Source organism: Tursiops truncatus, chromosome 1 (genome assembly GCF_011762595.2).
Source record: "Tursiops truncatus isolate mTurTru1 chromosome 1, mTurTru1.mat.Y, whole genome shotgun sequence".
Lineage (NCBI taxonomy): Eukaryota > Metazoa > Chordata > Mammalia > Artiodactyla > Delphinidae > Tursiops > Tursiops truncatus.
In genome coordinates, this window is record NC_047034.1 from 23,176,742 (window position 1) to 23,204,627 (window position 27,886).

The window sequence follows — 27,886 nt, forward strand, 5'->3', positions numbered from 1 at the left end:
CACATAATGAGTTGAAGAGTGTTTCCTCCTCTTCTCTCTCTTGGAAAAGTTTATGAAGGACCAGTATTAATTCTTTAACCATTTGATAAGATTCACCAATGATGCCATCTGTTCCATGGCATGTTTTTAAAAGAATAGTGTCCCTTCCTTTTATCAGAACTAGAAGGTGTAAGAGCATTAAGTGATTACCTGGCCATAGTCAATCTCCAGAGGGTAGAACTTTTTGGGGTGTTTTGTGAAGTTTTTGGAGTGCCAGGCATTCCCGGTTTTCTCTTCATATAATTTCGTAAAATGCTCAATGGCCTCCTCCTTGGATGGCATCTGCTCCAGTTTGTTACTACCAATTACCGTGCCCACGCGGCCCCAGGACCTGAATATCCAATACCTGTGGGAGGAGAGGAGGAACACCAGATACAAATTCAAGGGTCAGCCTGTTGTACTTCAGGATGAGTTTCCCTTCCCTGCCATTCCCCTTGAGGGAGAAACAACTGCAAACACCCCAAAATGATGGTGACTGACAAAGAGGAACAAAAGCAACTGGTATTACAATGAAGGACCTTAATTTTACTTTGATTAAACTGAGTGTTGTAAGTTTAGAGTAATTTAAAAATGCCCTTCCAAATCATATTGGCAAATGGGCTATAAAAAGTACCAAAGAACAGGTGTTAACCTTGTATCTGGCAGCCAAACTTGAGGAGTAAATCCTGAGGCCTACAGAACTTTACATAAGAGTATCCAATTCTTCTCCCCAAAGAAACACAGCAAGCAACACTTGGAAGTCATGCGTCCAAGGTGATGCAACCATCAACGACATGTGTTAAAAATAATGAAGAACCTTTGGCTCAGATCAGAGGCTGAGATGTGATGAAATGGGAGGGGGCGGGCCACTGGCCTGCAGGGTCAGCCACCTACAGACCCAGGCTAGCGTCTTCAGTTTCTATCTCAATCTAGGGCCAAGTCTTGGGTACCCTGTGGGCTGTGCCGCCTAGCTTTGGGCGAGTTCATTTTTTTTAGTGGAAATCATGCATAAGTTAAATTTTACATCACAATAAACACAGATATATTGGAAATCCAGAAAGATGTGGATGCATTTTAAAAATAAAACCAGAGATTTCAAAGAAGATTTGGGGCTTCCTGCTGGCTTTCTGGGCTACTGCCCAGAGAAATACAAATTCATTCTCTGCTGGGTTATTTCCCTCTGGAAATGTTTGGAAGACACCACGCTGACCTATCCTGAAAAAAACCTTCTAACAGCCCACACTGTCCTTTCCCTCTAAAAACCAATAAATCTAGGCCACCAGAATAACGCCCATGTCCAAAATCACCATTAGAATTTGCTTGCTGGAGGTGGACAATTCTGTTCTCATTTGCTTGTTGTTTAACACACTCTGGCACTCAGCACATTTCCACAAAAACCCTATCCCTTCTCCTGCACTCCAGTACACATCTAGCTTTTGGAAGGTATGTTTTACAAGCAAGATACCCTACTTCGACCTTTTAATCTCCAGCAAGAGTAGGTAGTAAAGTAAATGACGCAGGCTTTTATTTCTTCAGAAATTTTAAGTAGCCACACAGATATTGTGTGCTCTTTTAAGGGTCACTTCTGACATCCACATTTTCAATGAAAGGTTTGGTGAGATGTGAAGAGCCTGAGCCTGCCAGTGCCTACAACCTGCGGCTGGCCAAGACGCACCGGGCGCTGACTGTATCTCCCGGGGGCTGCCACTCTCACAGGGGTTTTGCCTTTCAACAAGGAAAGCTTTTTGGATCTCCTGGAGTTCCAATGTGTAAACTGTTTTCATTTGCTAAAAAGGAAAGGTCAGTTTAATATACGAAAGTGCTCCCCCCACCTTCCCCACTTACATGCAGCTCCTGTTCTGTGCTGGCTGCAATGAGGGCCCATTGACTTGGCAGAGAACTGCCCGTACTAGTGAAGTGTGCGTGGCCAAGCCAGCCCAGTCCCTCAGCACCCCAGAACTGGCTCTTACCTGCCTCCACTATGCTCAAAATAAAACAGATGCAAACCCAAACGCCTTTAGTAACTGGGAGCCCGAGGTAACACTGATGAGTGAGGACAGAAAGGCTGTCTGGGGGCGAGGGCCTCTTCCCTCCCTCACTGCAGGCCTCACGACACACCCATGCTCTTCATGAGGCAGCTGGCTTCCCAGGAGCACTGAGAGCCTCTCAGGAGCACAGCTCTGCTGGACACTCCCGCCCTCGGCGCACCTGCTCTCTTTGTCATCCTCCAGGAGCTGCAGCTTGTAATAGGAGTTGGTTCCCTTAACGATGTCCACCAGGCCGAGGGTGGCGCTGAAGACCTTCCCGCCTTTCTCCAGGACGTGTGCGCTGTGTTCCAGACCTGTCACGGACAGAGCCTTGAGGCCAGAGGGCGAGGCGCAGCCCTGTCCCACATGGTTTCCCTCATCAACGGGGTGCCCACAGCTCACTCTGCTCACTCCCGTCCCCTTACCAGAATCAGGGTCGACAGCTGCTCCTCCTTTAAGAGTTAATTTCATTCTCTTTTCAGATTTGTTGGTACCTTGAAAGAGGATAGAGAAGTGCAAACATTAAATTAAAAATAAATAAAAAGGAAGGGGAAGGTAGCAGGCAGGGCGAGTGGGTCACCTTCACCTGTGTCAGATGTCAACATGGCATCTGTGTGCTGCCTCGCACCATCCTGCGCCCAGGGAAAACGAATGAGAAAACTGGTGTGGGCAGCGTTCAAAAGACCATTTGGGCGCAAAGGGAGAGGCTGTGCACAGGCGGACCTGGCCAGCCTGGCAGAGGCCACGGCCCCCGGCAGGATGGGGCCACGGCAGGGCGGGGCAGCTCGGGGCCTCACCTTCCTCCTTGACAGGGCCCTTGCTCTTCTTGGAGAGCACAGCCCCCGACTTCCCCTTTGGGGCCACAGCTTCAACAGGCTCTGCCTTCACCTCGGCCCCCCAGGGGGACAAGAGGTGGGTTGAGAGCAACTCCTGAAGGCTCTTGGTCGAGGTGGAGATGTCCTGGAGGAAATCCTCAGACACGACGCGGACGTTAGCTTCTTTTACTTCCTCCATCTTTTTATTCATCTTGTCGACCTCCTCTGTTCAAATCGGAGGGAAAGAACTTTGAAATCTCAAATCACTACACAGTTATTACTTGCTGGGTACTTCCCAACCCTCGTCACCCACAGCTCTCCTCTCCTTCAAAATCTAGTGCTTGGGGCTTCCCTGGTGGCACAGTGGTTGGGAGTCCGCCTGCCGATGCAGGGGACACGGGTTCGTGCCCCGTCCGGGAAGATCCCACATGCCGCGGAGCGGCTGGGCCCGTGAGCCACGGCCGCTGAGCCTGTGCGTCCGGAGCCTGTGCTCCGCAACGCGAGAGGCCACAGCAGTGAGAGGCCCGCGTACCTCAAAAAAAAAAAAAAAAAAAAAAAATCTAGTGCTTGGGGCCTTGGTTCATTTCCACAATCGTCTCTCACCAGCAACATCCCCCTTTTTCTAAGGTGCGATGAGTGAGAGCTGCTTTCTCCAAACCCTTCTACAGAACGAGATGTTAATAGGTATTACATACAGAAAGGAGGTCAGATTCCTATGGGAAGAGCGGTGTACTGTTTTCTGGTCTTGGAAACTCACAATGGTCGTCGGCATATTAAGCCTGCAAAGAAGCCTGTTCACCTTCGTTTAACTCTGCATTTTCCAAACTTGCTTAAGCTGTGAACTTTTTGCCTGGAGGCAAACCAACCAACATCTTGTGAACAAGGTGAGAAGAGTGGGCTGTTACAGTCTTTACTTGGGAGTTTTCGGTACGTGAATATAGACCACAGCATGGAGCAGCAGTGCCAAATACAAGTGCCCACACCCCTTTCCAGAGGACCTGAACAATGCCAGCGATGATAAGAGACACAGTTTTGGGGTCCCTCTGTGTGTCGGACACTGCGCTCGGCACTTCACCTCGTTTAATTCTCAACACCACCATGAGAGACAGAGATCCCTCTGGTTCACAGGCAGACTGAACTCACTTTTGCTACTGATGCACAGGGAGGCCTTGTTGACGGTCCCTGTCAACTTCCCCCCGAGTTTCTCGATTGTGGCCTTCACTTCATCCTTGTTCCGGGAGAGTTTCCCAAGAGTCAGGATCTTCATGTTGGATAACGGCTTGTCTGGGATGGGAGAAAAGGATCACTAGGCAGGGCTGCTGCCCGGGGTGGAGGGTGGGAGCAGGAGACCAGGCAGCAGCTCCCAGGGGAAAGCCAGACCGGCTGCAAGGCCCCCGAACGGCCTCAGCACCCTCTCTGATCAGGGAGAAAGGGATCTCCTTGAGGAGAAGTCTACATAAACAGAAGAAAAGAGTAAGAGTAGCAGGAAAGCAGAGGACAGGATAGCAACCTGTACGCAGTCCTCAGCACAGAAAGGACCGGCCAGGGAGAAGCCGTGCACTGACACTGCTCCACAGCAGGCCTCGAGCAGAGGTGGCCGGGGGCGCCCTGGGTCTGCTCCACAGACAGACGAGGAAGACCAGGAGGCCGGCCAGAGGGTGGGACACCGGGGTCACGTGAACTCCCGATTTCCTTCTGTTATTCTGTTCCCACCCCATGCCTAAAAGCAAACTAGAGTTCTCACAGGATGCTTATTAATCAACCCCATTAAAAAAACAAGCCTTGGGGAATTCCCTGGCAGTCCAGTGGTTAGGGCTCCACGCTTCCACTGCAGGGAGCATGGGTTCAATACCTGGTTGGAGAGCTAAGACTCTGCATGCCGTGCGGCGTGGCCAAAAAAAATTAGAAAAGTAGCCTTGTCCACGGCAGTCACTGAGAGCTTTGGTCAGCATGGCCACACTGAGCGGAGAGAACTGACTCAGGCACCAAGAACGCTGGCATTTTAGGTATTTGGCGCTGATCCCGCCAGAAAGACCTGGGTCAGGGGTGTGCCTTCTGTTTGTTGCGAACGGGAACATACAGAGCTGGTTACACATTTCCACAAGAGATGCTGTGGGGAGGAGTCCTTTAAGCTGTCCCTGTGAGGGAGAACAACTAGGGATACGCGTAGGGTTTAACTGAAAGTTGGCCGAGGTCTCTGCAGGGAACGGAATCACTTAGCTGTGAACTGCAAGTAAGGGGAAAGCAGAAGGGACCCTCAGGGCAGGGCCCGGACGTCGACCCCGCCTGGCCCACCACACCTGCTCTTGGACCCAGGCTGCAAGCAGCAGGTTGAACTCGGGATGACCACCCACACGCCCCCTCCCCAGAGGATGGAGGGAGGTCACTGCTGGGCTCGCGTTCACAGAAGAATCCTCATCCTCCACCCAGCACACGGTGGCCATGACCATTAGACTACGCCACACGTGTCCCTGAGTAAACAGACAGCAGTACCTTCTGCCACAAAAACACAAACTCATCTCACTGCCTTTGTTGGTGTGGAGTACTTCTCGCTGACACTGATCACAACAAGTACGGCAAGTCTCTGCAGGTGACAGAGACCTAGCAGCACATCAGGCTCAGGATGAACGGTGGGGGCAGGGCTGCCCGGAAGCACAAGGCTGAGCCCGGGAATGCTGCTCTGTGGCGCAGCGCAGTCAGGCAGGAGAGCCTGAATGCCCCTTGCAGGTAACTGTCTCCCTGGCCTTTCTCAGAAGCCCCCCTCCCCAACCTACCTCCTCCTGCTGGGGGTGGGATGGGGAGAACAAGGGCAGAGCTTCTCCCCAGGATCAGCCAGCGAAGAACCCAGACGGACACCCTCTCCACCCTAAGCTCAGGGCCCCAGTCCCCCCACCCTCCCCCAAGGCTGGTCCGGAGCTGCACCTGGGGGAGCGGAGTTCACAGTGGCGGGCGCTGAGGCTGCAGAGGGCAGGGGTGCTGCCGCCAGCGGGGCGCTGGTCTCTGGGGGGAATATACGGTCCTGCTTTCGGATCTTCAATTTCTTGAGGTAAGAGATTTCTCGGAATTCCTAAAGAGTGTAAGTTTTAGTTAAGAAACCAGTTCTCCCTTGAAATAACCTGATAAAGAACTTAAGAATCTTTTTCTTCTTATGATAAAGAATAACACAAAATAGGAAAATTTGAGGCTTTTAGTATGAAATACAGTATTACTGCTGCTATGGTGCTTATCTGCAGTACTTCTACATTTATAATACAGCTGGTACTGTGACGCTTGAAGAGAAAAACTATTTTCCTTAAAAAAACAAAAACCAAACCAACAAAAAAACCCAGTTGATAATCTGGTCAGGGAACCACTGCTGGAACCTGATTACAACCCCCAGGCCTCATTCTGGAGTTGTTCCCCTCAAGAATGAAGAGGCCTCTTCCTGGGGTCGTAAGTCCATTCCACGACCAAAAGCCCCCCCCCCCCCCGCCGACTCCCCAGAGCATGGGAGAGAGATTATTACCCGAAAGGAAATCAGGGCAATTCCCTTCCCTTCCCAGAAGAAGGGACCGTGAATACAGGGAGCCCATCAACAGTCAGTGTTCAGTATTAACTCTGCCACCAGCACGGTCCACCGGCATTCCGGGCGATTCACAATGGGCTGTGCTCTAAGTGGTCACTCAATAAACATCACATACACCAGGCTCAGGGATCAGGTTCCTACCCTCCTAAGCCTTCTTCCCATCAAGAAACAGCCCCTCCCTGCTAGATCCATGGTCAACGACTGCCTGGTGGATAAAATGTATGCTGGGCATCTAACACAGTGCCACACATCACAGTGAGTTTAGAATGAGTTTCTGCCTTTGAGAAAGAAGCTCAGCCTTGACCGACAGTCAGATATACAAAGGCAACTTCTACATAGGAGCTAGCTTCTAAACCAGAGGCGTGCTGAAGTGATGCAATACTGGGAATGCTGGGAGGGCTCCCTGGAGGCAGTGACCTGCCAAGTCAGGGGCAGGGAGAGGGAGAGGGGGAGAGGGGGAGAGGGGGAGAGGGGGAGAGGGGGAGAGGGGGAGAGGGGGAGAGGGGGAGAGGGGGAGAGGGGGAGAGGGGGAGAGGGGGAGAGGGAGGGAGGGAGGGAGGGAGGGAGGGAGGGAGAGGGGGAGAGGGAGAGAGGGAGAGAGGGAGAGAGGGAGAGAGGGAGAGAGGGAGGGAGGAAGGGAGGAAGGGAGGAAGGGAGGGAGGGAGGGGGAGAGAGAGTGGGTGTGTGTGTAGGGGTGGTGTGAGTGTAATGTGAGGAGAAAAAAGGCGGCAGAAAGAGGGGCTGCAGAAGGTAGCTGGAGCCAGATCATGGAGGGCTTTGGGGGAGGGGAGTTCAGGCTAAGGAGATGACTGTGATTCTGTGATCCAAGCCCCTGGGGGCAGCATGCTCCCTACCCACGGTCTGTAAATCCATGAACATGCATGAGCAGCAAGCAGTGTCCACCAGACAAAATGTCTTGCACCTGTAGGTACCGTTTTAAAATAACCCTTTAAAAATATACACAGATGCAGTGCAACTGACATATAAAATCCTAAATAGTTCACATCACGATCTTTTTTCCTAACCTAAGATATTAAAAGGGATACAAACACCACAAACGGGCCTGTAACAGTGGCATTCTCAGCAACACTGGGAAAATATTTCTAGAAGAAATGGGGAATCACTGTAAGGTTTTAAGGGTGGGGAAAGGACAAGGTCAGACTTGTAGAGCAACCGAGCAAGCGCAAGTACAGAGACACGTATACAGTAATGATGGCAGTGAACAGAGAAGGCAGGAAAAGAACGAGCGGAAGAGGCAAGCGGGGAAGGGGAATTCAGCTCTGGATGCCGAGGTGCTGGAGCCCCCAGGGCCCACAGGCAACACTCCTGGAGCGCTTACTATGTGCCACTGGGGAGGAGGCACGGGCGGTGAGGGAACTTGATGGACATCAAATCCCAAGCCCAGGGAGCCCACGACAGCCCCAGGTGGTGGGGCGCCAGCTCGCAGCGAGTCCGAGGGCACGGGGGAGTCCACCCAGCAGCCAGCCCCCCAAGACACTGCTGGCTCCCCCAACAGCGCGGCTCCAAACAAGGTCCCCCAACTGAGGTTTTTTACATTCTGAGAATTCAAGGGAGAGAGAGAGAGATCAACAGGAGACTTGAACTCTGGACACAACTCCCCGTCTAGCACCAAGGCAAGGAAATGTCTTGCTCTGAGAAACACTCTCCCATCACATAGGCAGGAATTACCATTTGTTCACCACCATGTCCCTTGTGCCCAGGACAGTGCCTGGCAGAGGGTAGGCACTTGATAAACAGAAATAACACTCACAGTCTTTGCAAGCAGGAAGATTTTACACCAGTTGGACAAACCTGTGCTCCAGCTGGAAGTGCTTTGGTACTACATCTGTGTAGTGTGCAAACGTACAGAACCAAGGGCATAGTTCTCTAATCTGATTATGAGGATGGCCCCGATGTAAAGAGGTCTGAGAAACTGCTCTGCAGTTGTGGTGACCTGGAGTGTGGACAAGCCCAGAAGATGGGACCAGGTTTTTCTGCAAATATATCCCAGGATCCACACCCCCACTTACCTTTGGGGTCACCCACTCCTTCCGGTTGGGCGTCTGTGTCTTGACCATACACTTGGTCCAGGCAGTGACATCCCCGGTACAGTAATAGGCATCGCTCTTGAAGACCAGCTGGCCTGAGCATTCCTCGCAGGGAAGGAGGGCACCGAACACCATGCCATCGGCCACTCGGTCCAAGATCTGAAGCCAGTGAAGAAGAGAAGCAAGTCAAGGAGGAAAGAAGCAGCTACAGGAGAGGACATTTACCAAGAATCTGCACGGACTCCACTCGCTAAAAAAGAAGGGAGGGACTGCCCTGAGGTTCCTAACATTCCCCGGAGAAGGTGGTTTACAGTTGGAGCTTGCATTTTTGTGCTTTATGAGACCTTACTTCCACGCATGAGGGGTTCCTACAGCTCCCCTTTCTCTCAGTGACTTAGAAATAAAGGCAGAACCCAGAACATCCACTGTTTCTGCACCAGAGGGACGGCAGGGCAGGGCCTGCAGGGGAGACAGCCCTCGCAGCCCTCGGGGAGTCTGTGAGAAGAAGGCAGCAGAGAGGGCTCCTCGGGCCAAAGTTTGTGGTGTGAACACACGAGGCAGATGTGCAGCCCACCTCGGTCCTTGAGCGCCTGCCCCTTCCTGCCCCCGCAAGCGGCGACCTCGATGGCGATGATCATGCAACACGACTATGGAATTTCACTCCCAATTAATACCAGCAGGTGTTCACCCGGAGGGCCTCCCACACTCCACCGGGGCAGTCACCGTGCACCCCGCATGGCCTGGCCGCTCGGCTCCTGGCGCCCGTAACACAAAGGCAGCTCACCGCAGACTCCCCGGAGGGCACTTGTTGCTTGTTGAATATGAGCAGCTCTTTCAGGTCATTCGTCGAACATGCTTTCTTTAGCTCGTCCTTGATGTTCCAGATCAGGTTGTTCTGGGCCTGTGCACGAGAGCCAGCAGCTGAGAGACCAGCTCCTCTCAAAGAAAGAAACCCAACTGGAGGAAGACTCCACCCTGGCTTGCTTCTGCCTCTAGTCACAGCCCCGCGCTCAGCTGAGCTGCCCCGGGGCTGCCGCATCCCCAGGACTGTGCTCCCAGCTCGCGGCCGCGGTGTCCGCCTGGGGCGCGGGTGCTCAGGGAGGGCCAAGGCAGGTGGGGAGGCTGCGGCCCAGGCGCCGGGGTCCCCGGAACCAGCCCCTCAGGGACAAGTCCCAGGACACACAGGAACACACCCGAAGCACCAGCTTCATCTGCCCCAACACCCGGCCCCTAAGGGAGGAAGGGGTGGCTCCTCAACAGCCTGAAAGCAAGCAGCAGGGGCGATCCCCAAACACCTCCCACCTCCTCAATACTCGGTGGCACGGAGGAACAGACTTAAGCTCTTCTGAAGATAGAACTTTAAACCTCGGTGGTAATACTCATGCAGCGCCTACTCTGCGTGGGACACTTTTCACGCCATCGCACGCACTCTCACGACCACCTTGGCCAGCAAGGCAGTAGTCTCCCGACATCAGAGGCGGGGCAGGGAAGAGCGTCCTCCCGTTTGAGGGTGGTGGGCGAGTTACTCACGTCTCAGCCTCAGACCCCACCACCTCTGCAAAACAGGAAAATGCCAGCCCTCTCTGCACCGAGTGAGGAGTTGTTTAACTCGCTTGTCACGCACACGCACACACGCACGCGCGCGCGCGCCCTTTCCCAGCCTCTGTAAGGGCCTCCCTCGGTAACATCCTTGCCTGCAGCGCCACGTGCTGGGCCACTGGTGACGGAGATGAGGGAGCACGAGGCAAAAGTCTAAGGGTATAAGGTTAGATCAGAGAAGCAGAACTTTGTCATCTGCGTGACCAAGGATGGGAGGCCAGCATAAATGGGTGTGCCAGGGTGGGGACCATGCGCAGTGTTCCCAGCTTCTGATTTTCGTTTTACCTCTGACAACACTGGAGACGGGGAAGATGGGCATGAAGGGCAAATGCAGAAGAGCACCCCAGCTCCACTGCAGCTGGGGTTGGCACCAAACTGACACAGTTTTCATTGAAGGACAACAACACCGAATCTGTGATTCTTATCAAGCAGCTGGAACCACACCAGAACTTGCTTCTAATTTTTTACACCACCAGCAAAAACCGGAATAGTCACGGAAGAGTGCAGCAGAGGGCTCATGGAAATCACGTCCCCAAGAAGCGACTGACTGCTCTCCCCTAGTTTCCCCAACACTCACCTTTTCCTGGTTAACAATTTTTACTTCGTTTCGACACACACGTAACCAACACGGCGATGAATTTCTCTGGTCAGTGACCGCTGACCTAACGGGCAGTTTGCTCCTCTTAATACATGCCTTTTATTATTATTTTTTTTAACAAGAGATTTTCATTAAAAAACATGGAACTTCATCTCTTCCAGCCATTGCCTGTGCCAAGAACCTGTGGCATCCTTGAATTTGATACGCAGTTTCCAACATGCTACAGGTCTGGGAGGCACAGTGATGCACAGTGTGGCTGAAGCACGACGTGCCCGTCCCAGCGTGAGGCTGCCGAGCGGGAAGCAACAGCTCAGCTCCTGCCGACCCCAGCTCCTGCTGCTCTGGCGCCTGGAGCCCACTGTGGGTGCTCTATTAGAACTAAAAGAACTTCTAAAAGAACTACTGCTTTGGGAGGAGGGAGGCAAACCTGGGGGAAAAGCCAAGCTATTTAACAACAGCTATCAAGTTGGGAATTTTTACAGCTCTCATTAAGCAGGACACACGCACCTCCTTGAACTTTCTTCCCAGAATGAGGAACAGAGTTGAGACTGAATGGAGAGAGGAGACGCCCAGCTCGGGACTCACCTTGAGGGCCTTTTCAAGCTTACTCTCCTTGTCTTTTTCTTTTCTAGATTTCTTCTTGGCCACTTCCTCCATTCCATCCACCTCATCGCCTTTTCGCTTTCTGAAAGAGACAAAGGATGTAAGGGAAAGAACCAGAGCCATTAAAGCCCTGAAAGCCAACAGCTCTGGCGACACACCATCCTAAGGCCATTCTCATGCGGCTCAGCCGGGCCCTGCCCGCTGAGAAGCTCGCCCTCTGTTCAGGCAGTGTCTGGGGCTGACGTCATCCACTGCAGGAAGCACAGCTGCCAGGAGGGGCCCGCGGTCCCTCCAGGGCCTCGGAACAACCCGGCGCAGCACAGATGAGAGAGATGGCCTGGAAGGAAGGTTCTGGCAGGGACTACGCCCGAGGTAAGACCGTAGCCGAGGGCCGGGACTGCATCAGTGCCAGGCGCTGAGCCTTTCAATCTAAGACACAGGGCTGCTCCTGAGGCCAAGAGGCTGTTCTCAGACCGGGGAGGCTGTGCTGCCACTTCCAGCCCAACAAGAAGCGGTGGTCTAGGCGCTGCCCACCAGTCTGCCTCAGCAAACGCTGCCGACCAAGTCCAGCGGCATCACTCCTGACCTAAGAGGGGGCACGGAGGGTCATCGGTAGGCCCTAGAATCAGGGCAGGTCAGCCACGGAGGTTAATACTCACTTTCAGCCATCACACAGGCCTGAGATCAAACCCTTGCATTTTCCCTCATCCGTAAAAACAAGGGAAAGAATACCGTCTACTCTGTAGGATCGTGGTGACGGTTAAATGAAATATCCTCTGTAAAAGGCTTAGCATGGCACGCCGCAAGTGCTCAACCAATGCTGGTTGTTACAGCATCAATGTGAGCTTGTTCACTCCTACACCTACACCCCACATCAAAGCACCCTGAGGCTTTTTAAATCTGTGGGTCCGACTTTCCAGTTTTCTTTCCCATTCCAGAGCCACGTGTGCGGTGCAATAAACTTGTGCGTTTTGAACTGAAATACTGCGTGAAGGCCGCTTGAAGATGGGGAGGTGGGGTCACCCCGACCCTACACTGTCCAAGGAGCACAGTGTACACCACCGCCCTGCCACGCCCCCCTCGGTGGGCTCGTCACCAAGAACTAGACTGGGGCCAAGGGACTGGCAGAGGGAACGCAGGAAAGAAGTACCACAGGATCAACACAGACCTGAATGTTAGCACCGTATGAAAGCCATTCTGAACTCAACCAGATAACTTATCGACCGCCCACCCCCGCGACTTAAAAAGAGTCAAGATTCTCCCAGCGCCGTTCTCAAGAGAGACCCAGACACACAGGGACACATCCACACACGAGGACATCAGGGGGACGTGAAAGTTGGTCACGCAGGGGTCAGAGGAAAGGTGGCGGTGGTGGACTCCAGCCAGGGGAACGCTCAGACGGAGCAGGGGGAAGTGGGATTTGCTCTCTGCCTGTCCACGGAGGTCAGATGCGGGACAGGGAACAGACCACCAGCAGCGGCAGGAACACGCACTGCAGCTTGCCCAGGCCTTCCCTGCTCTGTCCCCCACCGCCTCAGCTGGGGAAGGGGCGGAGCTCTGCTGCCTCACAGCGCCTGCACCCCCAGCTTTCTGACGGGCAGCAAGGGGAACACAGGAGTGATATGGACTCTGGGCCTGTGTGAAGCCTCCACCCTGCCGGCCCCGGCACCCACCCTTCACTCTTGATGGCCGGGAGCTGCCTCTTCAGGGCTTCCTTGTCCTCTGCGGCGAGGAGGCTGAAGCCCTTGAGCTGGCTCGCGCTGTACTCAGGCCGGAAGCCCAGCTCCTCTCTGTTCTCAACAAAGCAGTTCGGGTGGTACCAGCGGTCGATCATGCCTAGCTGGGGCTTCTCGGGGTCCAGCATCTTCTTGGACAGGCGCACCTGGCCCTGTAGGAGAATCCACATGTGTTACCAAAGACAGACAAGGAAGGATGGTCAAACATCAGAGGGCCAGGGGCGACCAGGTCCACACCGAAGGCAATGGGCGGGCTGCTGGGAGGTTTTGGCTCTTTTATGCCACCAAGGATTGTGTTTCCCTCAAGCCTCAGCACCCCATTTAAGAAGGGGTTAAGTCCAACCAGCTACCAACCAGCTACCCACCTACCTAGCTGCCTGGGCAAGTGAGGAAGTAACAGCATTACCCTGAGGATGTTCTGCTGACCTGGTGCAGACATAAGAACAACACCTGGGCTGCTATATCGCAGGCTCAGAAGGAGCCAGTGCAGGCCCCAATTCTAGCAGGGACTTTCTGCAATCTCCCCACCCAGACTCTTCAGTCTCTTTACACATATGAAGACCCCCTAAGATGCAGTAATAAACTATCTTATGCTAGAATCTAGCCCTGCCATCCTCCCCAGGTTTACAATTCCCAGGCCTGACATTCCTGAGCCCAGATTGGAAACCTTGTAACAAGGAGCACCGGACACTACTCCACTTCAGGCCAAGTAACACTCAGCAGCACACAGCCTCGGGCATTCCCTTAACTTTTGCCTCAAATTCTTGTGGTTGAAGGTAGCTGGAAAAGATCTAGCAATTTCATGGTTTTCCTTTCTAAACACCCACTGACTCACCTCAATTTCCTGTATAATACCAAGGAGGTAGAAACCTTTAATCGATGCCTTGAATTAATCAACCAGCATGTTTACCTAAGATCAGAGCATCTTGGGTGATAAGGTGAAAGGGCACAGGCCGACCCCTCCACCTGTGTCCCTGCTACTCAGGTAGCCGTCATTCTGCCAGACAAGCTGTCATTCTTCAGGGACCAGAGCTGGTGGGGAAGGGTGGTTAATGAAGTTCCTGATTAAGAGGAAGAAACCTGGAGGCTCATACCAGGGAAGAAACACACTCCTTAAACTTAATCCTACCATAAAATACAGCTTTCCCCCAGCCACTGCACAGCCCAGGAGAGAGCCCTTGTGTAAATGTTTTTCAAACTCTGCCAGGTCTCCTAAAAGCAGGTGCAGCGACGTACATGGGCTGGACCATGAATAATCAGGGCCAGACCTGCCTGGAAGAAAAGTCACTGTCATCTCCTGTCTCTACTAAGATCTTCACTTTATTTTTAACCACTGGTGTTGACCCAGCACCTAAAGCCCCCATTTTTTCTTTTCTTTTGAGATATCCGATGACATCCAATGCAAGAAATCCAGAAAGTCAGACAGGTGAAGTCCAAAGCTCTCACTCACCTTTTCTATCTTCTCCATGCAGCCCTTGCATGTGCTTCTGTTGGACTTGGCGTACTCTGCCGCAAAGTCGCCCAGTGTCTTCTCCGTCTTGCTGCCAACTCCATCTTGGCCTTTGCCTGAAGCATGAAACACAGCCACGCTCATTTTAGCAGCCTCCGCGCAGCTCCAAGGAGCCCCTGTCTTCCTCCTCTACCTCTTGGGATTCCTCTACCAGGACACCTTGTGTTCTGGGTGACCACAGCTGGTCCATCTCATCTACACTTGTTTCTTACCATTGTGGTTGGTTAACAGAGCTTCTTTTCTGGCAATAAAATAAAAAAATTTCTCAGACAGCCTCCTGGAAACAGCAGTGTTAGCTGGTGGTGGTCTCGCTGTCCCCCTCTCTCCATTTCCTCTGTAGCCCCCTTCTTCACTTTGGAAAGAACGTAAGTGCTTACTATGAAAACCCTGTAACATACTAAATTCCAACACTGCCTTCTAATTTCCATTACACCTTCACTTATCAGAGTTGAGTGTTGAGTTAAAAGGAGTATCTTGATATAGGAACAGATAAAAGTGTATGTAATAATTAAACATGTGGAGCTACAAGGATATATTGTACAACACGGGGAATATAACCAATATTTTATAAATATAAATGTAATATATTACACGAGTCACTCTATTGTACCCCTGTAATTTATATACTATTGTACATCAACTATACTTCAATAAAAAAACAAAAACAAGAGAGCTGACTAACAACAACAAAAAAAAACAAAAAAACCTCCATAATGAAGAGAAAAAGAAAATTAAATATGTGGTACGGTGGCATTCCTAATTAGCGGGGAAAGATTGAATCATTCAATAAAGAATCTTGGGGAAAAATGGCCAACCATTTGGGACAAAAACTAGATTCTTTTCTTATATAAAAATAAACTCCAAGACTGAATGTTTCTCTCCTAAGATCAGGAATAAAGCAAGGCTGTCTTCTCTTACCACAGACAACACTGTACTGGAGGCTCTAATATGTGCAGTAGGCAAGAAAAAGAAACAAAATGTGTAAGTGTAGAAAAGAACAAGTAAAGCCATCTCTATTTGTAGATGACATGATTGTAACTGGGATTAGTCTTAAGAATCTACAAAAAAGCTACTAGTACTATTAAGTGAATTTAGCAAAGTTGCAGAGCACAAGGTCAATATAAAACATTTCTATATATTAGCAATAAACATACTGGAAAAAGAAATTAAAGCACACTACTATTTAAACAGCATTAAAATACACAGAATACTTAGAGATAAATTTAATAAGACATACAAGATCTCTCTCTACACTGAATCTACAAGATTTTGCTGAAATTAAAGAAGAAATGAATATCATGTTTATGGACCGAAAGACTCAATTTACTATGATGTCAATAATCCCCAGTATGATCTACAGATCTGATGCAATGCCAGTCAGAATCCTAGCAAGCTTTTCGAAGGAGAAATTGACAAGTTTACCACAAAATTTGTAAGGAGATGACAAAGGACCTAGAAAGGTCAAAATACTATTGAAAAAGAACAAATTTAGAGGAATTACACTACAAGACTTCATGACTTACTCTAAGGTTACAATCATTAAGACAGTGGAGTAGCATAAATCAGTGGAACCAAATATCGAGACCATATACAGACCTATCATCAGCTGATTTTGATAAGGAAGCCAAAGTCTTTTCAACAAATGGTGCTGGAACAAAATAATAGCCACATGGGGAAAAAAAAACAAAAAACGTGTGCCTCACGCCTAACACAAAAGTTAATTTAAGATAAATAAAATTAAATAATTTAAGATAAGCTAAAGCTACAAAACTCCCAGAAGTTCTGGAGCATATCCTTCAATGACTTTAACAGTAAGCAAAGATTTCTTAGGAGACAGAAATTACTACCCCAAAAAGGAGAAAAAAACCCACAAAAAAACAACAAATTGGACTTCATCAAAACGAAAAACTAGTCTCTTCAAAAAATGTCAGTAGGGCTTTCCTGGTGGCGTAGTGGTTAAGAATCCGCCTGCCAATGCAGGGGACACGGGTTCGAGCCCCGGTCTGCGAAGATCCCACATGCCGCAGAGCAACTAAGCCCATGCGCCACAACTACTGAGCCTGCGCTCTAGAGCCCAAGAGCCTCAACTACTGAAGCCCGCGTGCCCAGAGCCCGGGCTACGCAACAAGAGAAGCCACTGCAATGAGAAGCCTGCGCACCGCAATGAAGAGTAGCCCCCGCTGGCCGCAACTACAGAAAGCCCGTGCAGCAACAAAGACCCAATGCAGCCAAAAATAAATAAATAAAATAAATAAATTTTTTAAAAAGTCAGTAAATAAACGAAAAGACAAACCTCTGAATGGGAGAAGGTATTTGCATTATTTATATCTAATAGAGGACACGCACCTAGAATATTCTAAGAACTCTTACAACTCAATAATAAAGACATGCAAATTAAAACCGTGATATCACTACACACTTATTGTAATGGCTAATATCAAAAAGAGTGACCATACCAAGTGCTGACAAGGATGTGGAGGAACTCTCAAACAGTGCTGGTGGCAATGTAAAATGGTCCAACCGCTTTGGAAACCAGTTTGGCACCTTCTTTAGAAAGCTGAATGTACATCTAATGTATGATCTACCACTCCATTCCCAGCTATATACCCAAGAGAAACGAGGGCACATGTACGTACAGAGCTTGTACACAAGTGTTCGTAGCAGCTGTATTTGTAATGGTCCCAATCTGTCAACAACTTAAAAGTTACCAACTGGAGAATGGATAAACCAAGTGTGATATACTCAAGAGACTACTCCTCAGTAATAAAGAAAAGAACTGACGACACATGAGACAACCTGGATAAGTCTCACAGACATTATGCTGAGCGAAAGCAGCTTACGAGAGAAAAAGATACTATTCCTTTCTCCCTGAAACTCTAAATCACACAAAATTAATCCAAAGGGATAGAAATCAGAACAGTGGTTAGCTTGCTGAGGCGGAAGATGACTCGGAAAGCGCATAAGGGACCTTTCTGGGGGTGGCGGGTACAGAAATTTGATGGGGTGAATATTAGATGTGTGTATGCATTTGTCAAAACTCACTGAACTGTACACGTAAGTTTGTGCATGTAACTGTATGTACGTTATTTTTAAAATTCCAGATGAAAGATTTCAAAATACCAAAAACAGATACTTTATTCAAAATACCCAAAACAGGTACTTCTGGGCTTCCCTGGTGGCGCAGTGGTTGAGAGTCCGCCTGCCAATGCAGGGGACGCGGGTTCGTGCCCCGGTCCAGGAAGATCCCACATGCCGCGGAGCGGCTGGGCCCATGAGCCATGGCCGCTGAGCCTGCGTGTCCGGAGCCTGTGCTCCGCAACGGGAGAGGCCACAACAGTGAAAGGCCCGCGTACCGCAAAAAAAAACAAAAAAACAAAAAAAAACCAGGTACTTCAAGTGAGAAAACAGATATGACAAGAACATTTAGTCAAAGATGAAGCTTCAATATGATGAAACAGAAAATAACCTATCTAAAAGAAAAATGTCAAACCAGGAAAAATATTTGCAAAACATGAGACCAAGAATTAGTATCTTTTGTACTTCACTAAGGAAAAGAAAAATACCCCAAGAGAAAAATGAGGAAAAGACACACACAACTATTAAAGTAACACAAATGACTGATCAACACATGACAAAATGTTCCATGTCACTAGGAGCAAAATGAAAAGGAATGAAAATACTTAGGGATGGTGTGGAAGTGGAGAAATGGGTACATCTCATACTGTTGGTACAAGTGGAACTGATACAACCTTTCTGAAAGGCAAGCTGGCACACACACAGAAGGCCTTCAAATACTTTCTCTTTCAGCAGTATTTCCCCCCCCTTGGAATTAAAGAAAAAACTGGACAGGTGCCCAGGATATACCAGAAATCTGCGGCAGCTCTATGTGTAATAGAGCCAAATGGTTTAAAGTCTAGTTTCAAAAGCAAGAGAGTCTAGACTTGAATCTCAGCTCGAACATTTACCACCAGCATGACCTTGGGCCACTTACCTAACCTCTAGGTGTCTCAGCTCCTCAACTGGAAAAACTGGTAAAGGGCTGGGGCAAGGATTCAATGAAATTAATATACGTCAAATACGTGAATGATGCGCAAAACTGAGCAAGACCTCAAGAAGTGAGTACTACGTACCTTTAACAATAACGACGGAAATCTGTAACTTAACATGAAGAGTAAATATTAAGCTGTATAATGCAATAGGTAGGTATGGGGAAGTACAAATCAAGATCACCATGAAATACCACTTCAAATCATTAGGAAGAGTATTACTAAAAAGAAAAAATCCTGAAAAACCAACCTCCCCTCCCCTCCCGCCAAAATCCAGAAAATAAAAGTGTTGATACGGATGTGGAGAAATCAGAACCCCATGTATTGCTGGTGGGGATGTATAATCCCGCAGCTGCTGTGGCAAACAGTACTGCAGTTTACACAAAAAATTGCATATAGAATAACTATAGGATCCAGCAATTCCACTTCTGGGTACATACATAAGAGGACGGAAAGCAGGGTCTGGAACAGATATCTGTATACCAATGTTCACCAATCACCAATCGGCAGAAACAACGCACGTGTCCATCAATGAATGAATGGATAAACAAAATCTAGTATAGCCATGTAACAATATTATTCAGCCTTAAAAAGGAAGGAAATTCTGACACACGCCACATGAATGAATCCTGAAGACATTAGGCGGAGTGAAATAAGTCAGGCACAAATGGACAAATATAGTATAAGCCAAACACAAAAGGACAAATACTGTATGATTCCACCCATATGAGGTACTTAGAAGTAGTCAAATTCATAGAGACAGAAATAAGAGTGGTTGTCAGAGACTGGGGGGAGGTAAATGAGGAATTAGTGCTTAATGGGTATGGAGTATTAGTTTGGGAAGATGGCAAAGTTTTGGAGATGAATGGTGGTGATGACTGCATAACAATGTGAATGCACTTAACACCACTGAAACGTACACTTAAAAATGGTTAAGATGGTAAATATTGTGTTATGTATACTTTATCAGAAGAAAAGGTGACTGAACATTAAAAAAAGTTAATACCTAAGGTAGAATCCCACTTCTGCAGGAATGAAAACACACACGCATCAATATTTGAATAGAGGGCTTCCCTGGTGGCGCAGTGGTTGAGAGTCCGCCTGCCGATGCAGGGGACGCGGGTTCGTGCCCCGGTCCGGGAAGATCCCACATGCCGCGGAGCGGCTGGGCCCGTGAGCCATGGCCGCTGAGCCTGCGCGTCTGGAGCCTGTGCTCCGCAGCGGGAGAGGCCACAGCAGTGAGAGGCCCGCGTACCGCAAAAAAAAAAAAAAAAAAAAAAAGAAAAAAAATTTGAATAGAAAATAATTTTCTAATAAGACACCCGCAACATTAATGATAGTTCTTTCTGAATTACAGGATCTGGGACGATTTAACTTTTTGTTCTCATCAACAGCCTGGAGTCACAACAACAGGTTAAACTGGGTCAGTTCACAGCAAGGCAGAGAAATGAGAATTCAGTCTCAGGAGATCTTCAAAAGGGGACAAAAAAAAAACTGTTTAAAATTTAAAGGCATCTCAGCAAGTCTGCGGATGCTGACAAACTGACCAAGGCTTATATGGAGAGGCAGAGGACCCAGAACAGCCAATACAATATTGAAGAGGAACGAAGTCAGGGGACTGACACTGCCTGACTTCCAGACTTGCTATAAAGCTATATAATCAAGACAGTGTGGTACTGGTGAAATACACAAATTGATAAACATGCCAGAATACAGCCCAGGAGTACACCCACACAGATACAATCAACTGATGTTTGAGGAGCAAAGGCCACACAGTGGAGAACAGCCTTTTCATCAAGTGGTGCGGGGACAACTGGGCATCCGCATGCAAAAAAATTTAATCTAGACGACAGATTAAACCTGTCGCAAATATTAACTCAAAATGGATCACAGGGGCTTCCCTGGTGGCGCAGTGGTTGAGAATCTGCCTGCCAATGCAGGGGACGCGGGTTCGAGCCCTGGTCTGGGAAGATCCCAAATGCCGCGGAGCAACTTAGGCCCGTGAGCCACAATTGCTGAGCCTGCGCGTCTGGAGCTTGTGCTCCGCAACGAGAGGCCATGACAGTGAGAGGCCCACGCACCGCGATCAAGAGTGGCCCCTGCTCGCTGCAACTAGAGAAAGCCCTCGCACAGAAAGGAAGACCCAACACAAATAAAGAAGCTTTCATTTAAAAACAAACAAACATTGTTTTCAGAATAATACTGTGTATCACTGATTTGTCTAAATAGTACTCCCACACCCAGTCTTTGGGAGGAAAAAAAAATGGATCACAGACTTAAATGTATTGATAGAACACAAAACTATAAAACTCCTAGAAGATAACACAGGAGAAAATCTAGATGACCTTGGGTATGGTGATGACTTTTTAGATACAATACCAGACCTAGTACATGAAAGAAATAATTTGAGAAGCTGGCCTTTATTAAAATCAAAAATGTCTACTTTGTGAAAGACAGTGCCAAGAGAATAAAAAAGACAAGCCACAGACTGGGAGAAAATACTTGCAAAAGACACATCTGATCAAGGACTGTTCTACAAACTATATGAGGAACTCAATAAAACGAACCTGATTAAAATCGGGAGAATATCTGAACAGACCCTTTACCAAAGAACATATACAGATGGCAGACAGACATGTGAGAAGATGCTCAACATCATATGGTACTAAGGAACCGCAAATTAAAATGAGATACCACTACGAACATTTTAGATTGCCAAAATCCAAAACATTGGTTAAAAATGCTGGTAAGAACGTGGAGGAACAGGAACTCTCATTCATTGCTGGTGGTAATGTAAATGGTTTGGCCACTTTAGAAGACAGCTTGCAGTCTAAACAGACTCTTACCATACAATCCAGCAATTGTGTGCCTTGGTATTTACCCACGTGAGTTGAAAACTTAGGTCCACCCAAAACCCTGCACATGGATGTTTATAGTAGTTTTATTCGTAAGTGCTAAAACTTGGAAGCACCCACGGTGTCCTGAAATAGGTGAACGGATAAACTGTGGTACCTCCCAACAATGGAATATTATTCAGTGCCCAAAAGAAATAAGTTATTGAGCCGTGAAAAGATATGCAGGAACCTTAAATGCATTATTACTAAATGAAATAAGCCAATCTGAAAAGGTTGCACACTGTTTGATTCTAACTATGTGACATTCTAGAAAAGATGAAACTATGGAGATAGGAAAAATGTCAGTGGTTGGCAGAGGGAGGGATTAACAGGTGGAACACAGAGGAATTTTATAAGGGAGTGGAAATACTCTGTACGATGTTATAATGATTGATATATGTCATTATACATTTGCCCAAACCCATGTAAGATGTACATCACCACGAGTGATGACTAATATAAACTATGGACTTTGGGTGATGATGTATCAGTGTAGGTTCAGTGACTGTAACAAATGGACCATCTGCTGGGGGATGTTGATAGTGGCGGAGGTCATGCCTCTGTGGGTACACGGGAACTCTCTGTACTTTCTGCTTAATTTTGCTGTGAACCTAAAACTACTCTAAAAACAAGGTCTATTGAAGATAACAACCGCAACAAATGTAAAGGCTACATTTCAAGCATCTGGAGAAATATCCTGCACCAAACAGAACACTGGGTCCCTGAGGCGCTGCTGAAATAACAGAGGGGTAAGTGAAGGACCTTTTCTTTGCTGCCACAGAAAAGCTCCCCCTCCCCCCACAACCCAGGAAACTTTAGGGGTTGGGGCGACCCCCGCACCTCCCCGGTGTGCACGCACCCGTCACTCCTCCAGCCTCAGCCGTCTTCTTGACCTTCTGCTGGTCATCCCAGCGGAGCTCGGAGAACCCATCCACCTCGACGTCAGGGTGCCGTATGGAGTGGCCGACCTTCCAGAAGCAGGAGAAGTGGTACCAGTGCGGGACTTTTCCGTCGAACATGGGCGACTAGAAGGGCGCAACCAGAGGAGGAGAAAGCGCAGTGAGCCTCAGGCCCGGCCCTCAGCACCTGGCATCCTAGCCCCCCCGTTCGCTTACCTGTAAACCAAGGGCAGCCTCCTCTCCACTCCCCGACGCCGCAGAGGAAAAGCTGCCAACATGGGCAATCAGCACCCACCCCTCAGCTATGAAAGCTGCCTGCCGAGCCCGCCCTGGGGACCGGGACCAGGACATCCCTCGGGACTGACCGCCTTTCTGGCTAAGAGTTCAGCGTACTGTTACCAAAGTCGCCGCCGTGCTTCAGTCACAGGCTCAGCCCAGAGCTCGGTGAGGGCACAGGAGACGCAAGTCCTGCGTCCCGCACGCCCACACGTGGAGAGGCGCCACCGCCAGGCCCAAAGGGCTCTGTGCACTTAGAACAATGCGGAACAAGTCCAAGCTCAGGCGCCAGGCCAAGCAAACGTGTCAGAGAAGCGTCACGCCGGCAGCGAGCCACGCAGATGTGCGTGGGATGAAGGACTTCTACGAGGGAGAGGGAGAGGGACGGGGGGGGGGGGTGTCACCTCACCCCCAGCAGCTGGGAGGTCCCTCCTGCCCCTCACCAGCCACCAGGGGACACCCTGCAGTTGTCTCTGGGGAACCAGCACCGTTATTTCACAGTTGCATGGGGGTGGGGGTCAGACAGGCAGCAAGTGACTCGGCCTCAACTTGAAACAGTGACCACGGTTCTTTCCACTACGCTGCTCGGCAGGAAGAGGTACTTAAAAATATGCAAACGGTCTGACTGGAGCAAGAGGGGCCCCAAACATCTGCTTTGATAGAACATAAGTCTAAATGTCAAGCAGATGGCATAAAACAGCATTAAAAATAAATACCATGCAGAACTTTCAGGATGGAGTTGTGCGGACAGAGGAAGGACTCTGAAAAAGCAGTGACAAGATCTCCAACTGGCCCTCTCCTACTAGGTGAGCGGCCTCTCTCTGGATTTAATATACGGTATTAAATAAAGTGTAGGGTTAATAAGGCTGGGGCACAAGGACTCTTCAGCACCAAGCAGCTTGGGCTTACAGCAGCATCGGCTGTTCCCTGGGCCCAGAACGTGCCCCAGCCCTACCTGCGGCGAACAGCACTTCCTCAGGTCCCACGACACCCCTTCCCATGCCCCCCCGAGAGTCAAGAGCCATTTGGGTTATTATTTGATCAACATCTGTGTCCTGCGTCGGGTTAGAAGCTCCCAGAGAGGCACGATGCCTGCCTTGCTAGCAACTGGCAACGCCAGCTCACGGCGGGCACACAGTGTCTGCGGAATGCCCCAAGTCTGGAAGGAAGGGGGAAGAAAGGTGGGATGAGGGAACTCCTGCCGTGGAAAAGACGCTCCCTCCAAACCTGAGACAGCCCTCCCCACCCCCAACCAGACGACAAACGGCATTTCAGAGAGTAGACTTGTGCCCTGGCTCTCAAACTTTCACCAAGGCAGCCGACACCTCGTTAAGCATCTGGACGTCTTGTTACAACGTCTGTGGTGGCCTCGACCTGGGTCTTCCTGCCCTGGGACCCCCGTCTAAGCCTGCTCTAAGAGCAAAGGGGGGCATGTGGCTCAGGGGCTTTGCCCCCGGCTGGAACTCATGGCCGTGGCATTTCTTCCTGGCTCTGCTGGGGCCTGACACTTACCCCTTAAACTTCGGTCTGGGTGCCATGCCCCCAACCACTGGCGCACTGCCAGACACCAGAGAGGAGGCCTGCACAAGGGTGTACTCACGGCACAGGCTTGGGGGACTGTTAGGGCTCCCATCCTCCCCCAAAAGACGAAAGACCCCTTAACCAAGGCAAGGCTTTACTTTAGAACTTAGGACTGAGAATGATACAGCCGGAAGGGAACTGGACCAAGGGCACAAGACTACTGGCTCCGGAAGCAGCCGGATCCTTCGCTCTATACTCAGCAAACATGAGCGCCTACCACATACCAGGGTCCTTACCCAGCCACTCAAGTCTGTTTCCAGAGAAACGGGCCATGAAAGGAGGCCATACCACGGCCCACTACCCTGCAGAGAGCGGAATGACCACTAGCACGAAGAAAGTCACCACGCAGTTTGCTGCAGGTCCTTCCAAGAACACCAACAAGTCAAAAGGCTGGAAGGCCCAGTTCATCCCCTCGAGGCTGCCCCAGAGCATGCCAGCTAAAGTATCAGGTATTTGATACTCAGAGAACAATCCTCCCATACAAAATGTAAAAGAAGGTATTTAAATCCCAGGGAAGTGGGGCGGGGGCGGGCGGGCAAGAATGGCTTCTTTCTTTCTGGCCTTCACCAGCTCAGCCTACAAGACCAATGTTACATTCTGAGTTAAAACCCCACCCCCAGTTACAGTTAGAGAAAACCACACTTAATTTTAATAATAATTTCCTTCACTATCAAGAAGGATCCAGAATGTTAGACTTTCTTACCGCCTGGACTCCGATAGAGAGAGCCAACCCACCTCTTCATTCCTCACCAGTGTCCTTGTCTCCACACACTGGCTGGACTGAGGTTTTCTGTCTTTCCCAATAGAACAGGGTCATCTTTGGCTGTCCGGTGAAGGCTACGGATGTCCCTTTCTCAGACTAACATTTTAAAATGCACGATAAAATACATACGCTCACAAACGAAATCAATTATATTGAAATAATTATCAAAACATTTAAAATGTTTACTGGGATACAGTAATCTACAAGCTTTAAAGTATTAAATAACGAAACATAGTACCCACTTTAATAACTACTGTGATCTTGTAGCGATGAGTGTAAATGGTTATTTTAAGAAATCCCCAACAACTGTAAAGCGATGTGAAAATAACAGTAACTACTACTGATGACAAAAATCACAGGTACTGCTAATGCGCCTTTGCTTTGCAGGTTACATTCATAATTGTAGGAAGTAATGAATTGTAACTTAAGTCTAGTGAAAATAGAGATGCATGTTTTTTCTCACGGAAACTCACGGACCTCTTGAGTTCTATCTGCCATCCCACAGACTCCAGGTTAAGAGCCCCTGCACTAACAGCAACTTCATAGGATCGGCGGCCCAAACATTAGGGTGAAAAGATGCTCTGCAGGAGATACAGCGCCTCAAATGGTAGGCCTTGCCCACTTCTGCATCCTCAACTTCCTGCCACTTCTGTGGTGAGCTCCCATCTTGGACACATCATGCCTAGGGAACAGCTCCATCAGGTGGCACCCACCCCTGTAGAGCAATGTTTACCAGTCATCACCCCTTTAACCAAACTGGAAGCTCCCAGGCGTGGAGTCTCTCCTTGTGCCCCTAGTACCTAACACAGTGCCCGGAACCTAGCAGCTGCTCAGCGAGTGTTGACTGAACGAGTAAGTACTGTGTGCCAGGTACTGAGCTAGGTGGCCCTGAGGCTGATTCCAAGATGACCACCTCAGTCCCTGCCATAGTATGAAATGAGACAGTCTAAGTACACTATGGTACCCACTCTCCTCCAGCCAGTAACTACTGCAAATCCAGCAGTACCATCCCGTCATTCATAAAACACATACTGCCTCACCGCCTGGAAGGAAAATCAAGGTACCTTGACCATGAGCACTAAGCTTGGATAAAGGCTTTCTGTTGGGAGTGGGGGAAGACAGGGCAGGTGGGAACCCTGATTAGGCAGGCAGACAGGAGCTGAAGGAGGCAGGAACCTCCAGACACACTACCTCACTCCAACACCCCTCCCGCCATCGGGCAAGCCTCAGGGACCACCGGAGGGAAATCCCAAATCTGTCAAGAAGCCCAGGTGAGAAACCCCAGGAGCCACTCTTACTCAAACCAGAGAGCTGCAAAGGCATCAGGAGGACGTGTCTGTGAACTTGTAAAGTTTGAGGAAAATGTTAAACCATAAATTAAGCCAAAAGTGAATGCACTGCACTGAAATGACACCAACTTGCATAGTTTTGCATAATTAAAAAAAATGAGAGTGGGTGTTGAAATGATAGCCAAAAATAGATTAAAAAAAAAACAACCCTCACTTGCCAGTCGCCACCATCAATGTAGGACAAAAATCTTCCAGAATAAGGTTAGGTCAAAACCAGACTAGCTTCAAAAGGCCACGCGTACGTTTTCTTCCCAAGGCGAATGGCTATAAAACAAACCCAGAAATAAGGACAGAAGCGGCTGCTTATTTTTACAAAGTAAAAGGCACCACCAGCTCCTGACCGTATTTCCCGGGCTTTTGCTGCAAGATCAGCAAAACCTTCCAGAAGGGTCCACCCGGCGGGCCATACAGGGAACGAGAGAAAGCAGCTGCGCCCGCAGGCCCCGCGCGGGCTCGAAAGGGCCGGCCCGGCCTGCAGCTCCCGACCAGCCCTCCCCCCACCCTCCCCGGACGCGCGGAAGCTCCAGCCTCGCACAAAGCGGCCTCTCCGCCCGTACCTGCACCATGATGGCCATCCGGAGCGAGTCCTTGGGGATGCTCTCACTGCATTTCTTGCAAGAGGCGCGCCCGCTCTTGGCGTACTCGACCCGGTAGAGCTTGTCCGATGACTCCGCCATCCTCCTCTTCGAGCTGCTGCAGCTCCGGGAGCCCGACGCCGCTACCTGGAGACCCGCTGCTGCTACCAACGCCTCGCCCGCCGGTCCGCTCCCCGCTGGCGCACGAGCGTCTAGAGACGCAGCCGCCGCCGCCTCCGAGCAAGCCGCGTAGGCCACCCGCCGCTCTGGATAGATTACTGATGCCTGGCGGCGGGCACGCTCCGGCGTCCGCGCTCACGTGGCCGGGCCGCCGGCACGCGCGCCTCCTGCCGGCAGTGGGGTGGTGTTTCCCCGGCGCCTGAGGCTGCGGGAGCTCGACCCTGGCTGCGGGCCTAGGCCGGGCTTACCCGGCGCCTGTAGCTCTTTGAAGGACGAAGCGCCGCCACACCTTTAACCATTTGTCCCCAGGAAGGCTTACGTGCTCTCACAACTAATTCCAGCCTCTTCTCTTTTTAATACGTGTATACTCTCTCCCCTGAGGGCGGACAGGTCTGGAAGGCGCTGGGCTGGCTCGGGAATGTGGTTGATCTGCCAAAGAGAGGTCAACCTGGGCTGGCCCTCGGCGGACGTTCTAACTGCAGTCCGCAGACCGTTGGGACCCAATACTAACTGAAATCTAGCATCGCCTTCATTATGAATTGTAATGCATGGATACAGATTCTGGGAGTCTTAGCAATACCTGTGACTTTGTCAGCAATAGTTAGCACAGGTGCTTTCCTATCACTTTGCGATTGCTGGAGAGAACTCAGTATTAAGCTCATCACTACTTAAATTGCGGTAGTTAAGAGACCTGCTACTAGATCTTGTTTTTTAATGTAGAACTGTGTTTTTATATAACTGGTTTCTTTTAAAATTCTATGCATTTAATTTTATTCGTTTAAAACCCTGTAACAGAGTGTGCTG

The 27,886-nt window shown here is 49.7% G+C and overlaps 1 protein-coding gene across 1 annotated transcript in view; it reads right to left on the reverse strand.

Annotated features, from left to right (window-relative positions):
* Positions 1-27,179, reverse strand: part of PARP1 (poly(ADP-ribose) polymerase 1) — a 42,190-nt gene extending 15,011 nt beyond the window's left edge. The window contains exons 1-13 of the mRNA XM_033851412.2: positions 26,885-27,179; positions 22,319-22,484; positions 14,460-14,575; positions 12,947-13,161; positions 11,256-11,355; positions 9,258-9,374; positions 8,456-8,632; positions 5,783-5,927; positions 4,004-4,144; positions 2,843-3,085; positions 2,471-2,539; positions 2,227-2,359; positions 190-385 (exon numbers count right to left, since the gene is read on the reverse strand). Of these exons, the coding sequence (XP_033707303.1) occupies positions 190-385; positions 2,227-2,359; positions 2,471-2,539; positions 2,843-3,085; positions 4,004-4,144; positions 5,783-5,927; positions 8,456-8,632; positions 9,258-9,374; positions 11,256-11,355; positions 12,947-13,161; positions 14,460-14,575; positions 22,319-22,484; positions 26,885-27,004 (1,938 nt within the window). The 5' untranslated portion in view covers positions 27,005-27,179. The remainder of the gene's footprint in view (positions 1-189; positions 386-2,226; positions 2,360-2,470; positions 2,540-2,842; positions 3,086-4,003; positions 4,145-5,782; positions 5,928-8,455; positions 8,633-9,257; positions 9,375-11,255; positions 11,356-12,946; positions 13,162-14,459; positions 14,576-22,318; positions 22,485-26,884) is intronic.
* Positions 27,180-27,886: the final 707 nt, after the last annotated feature.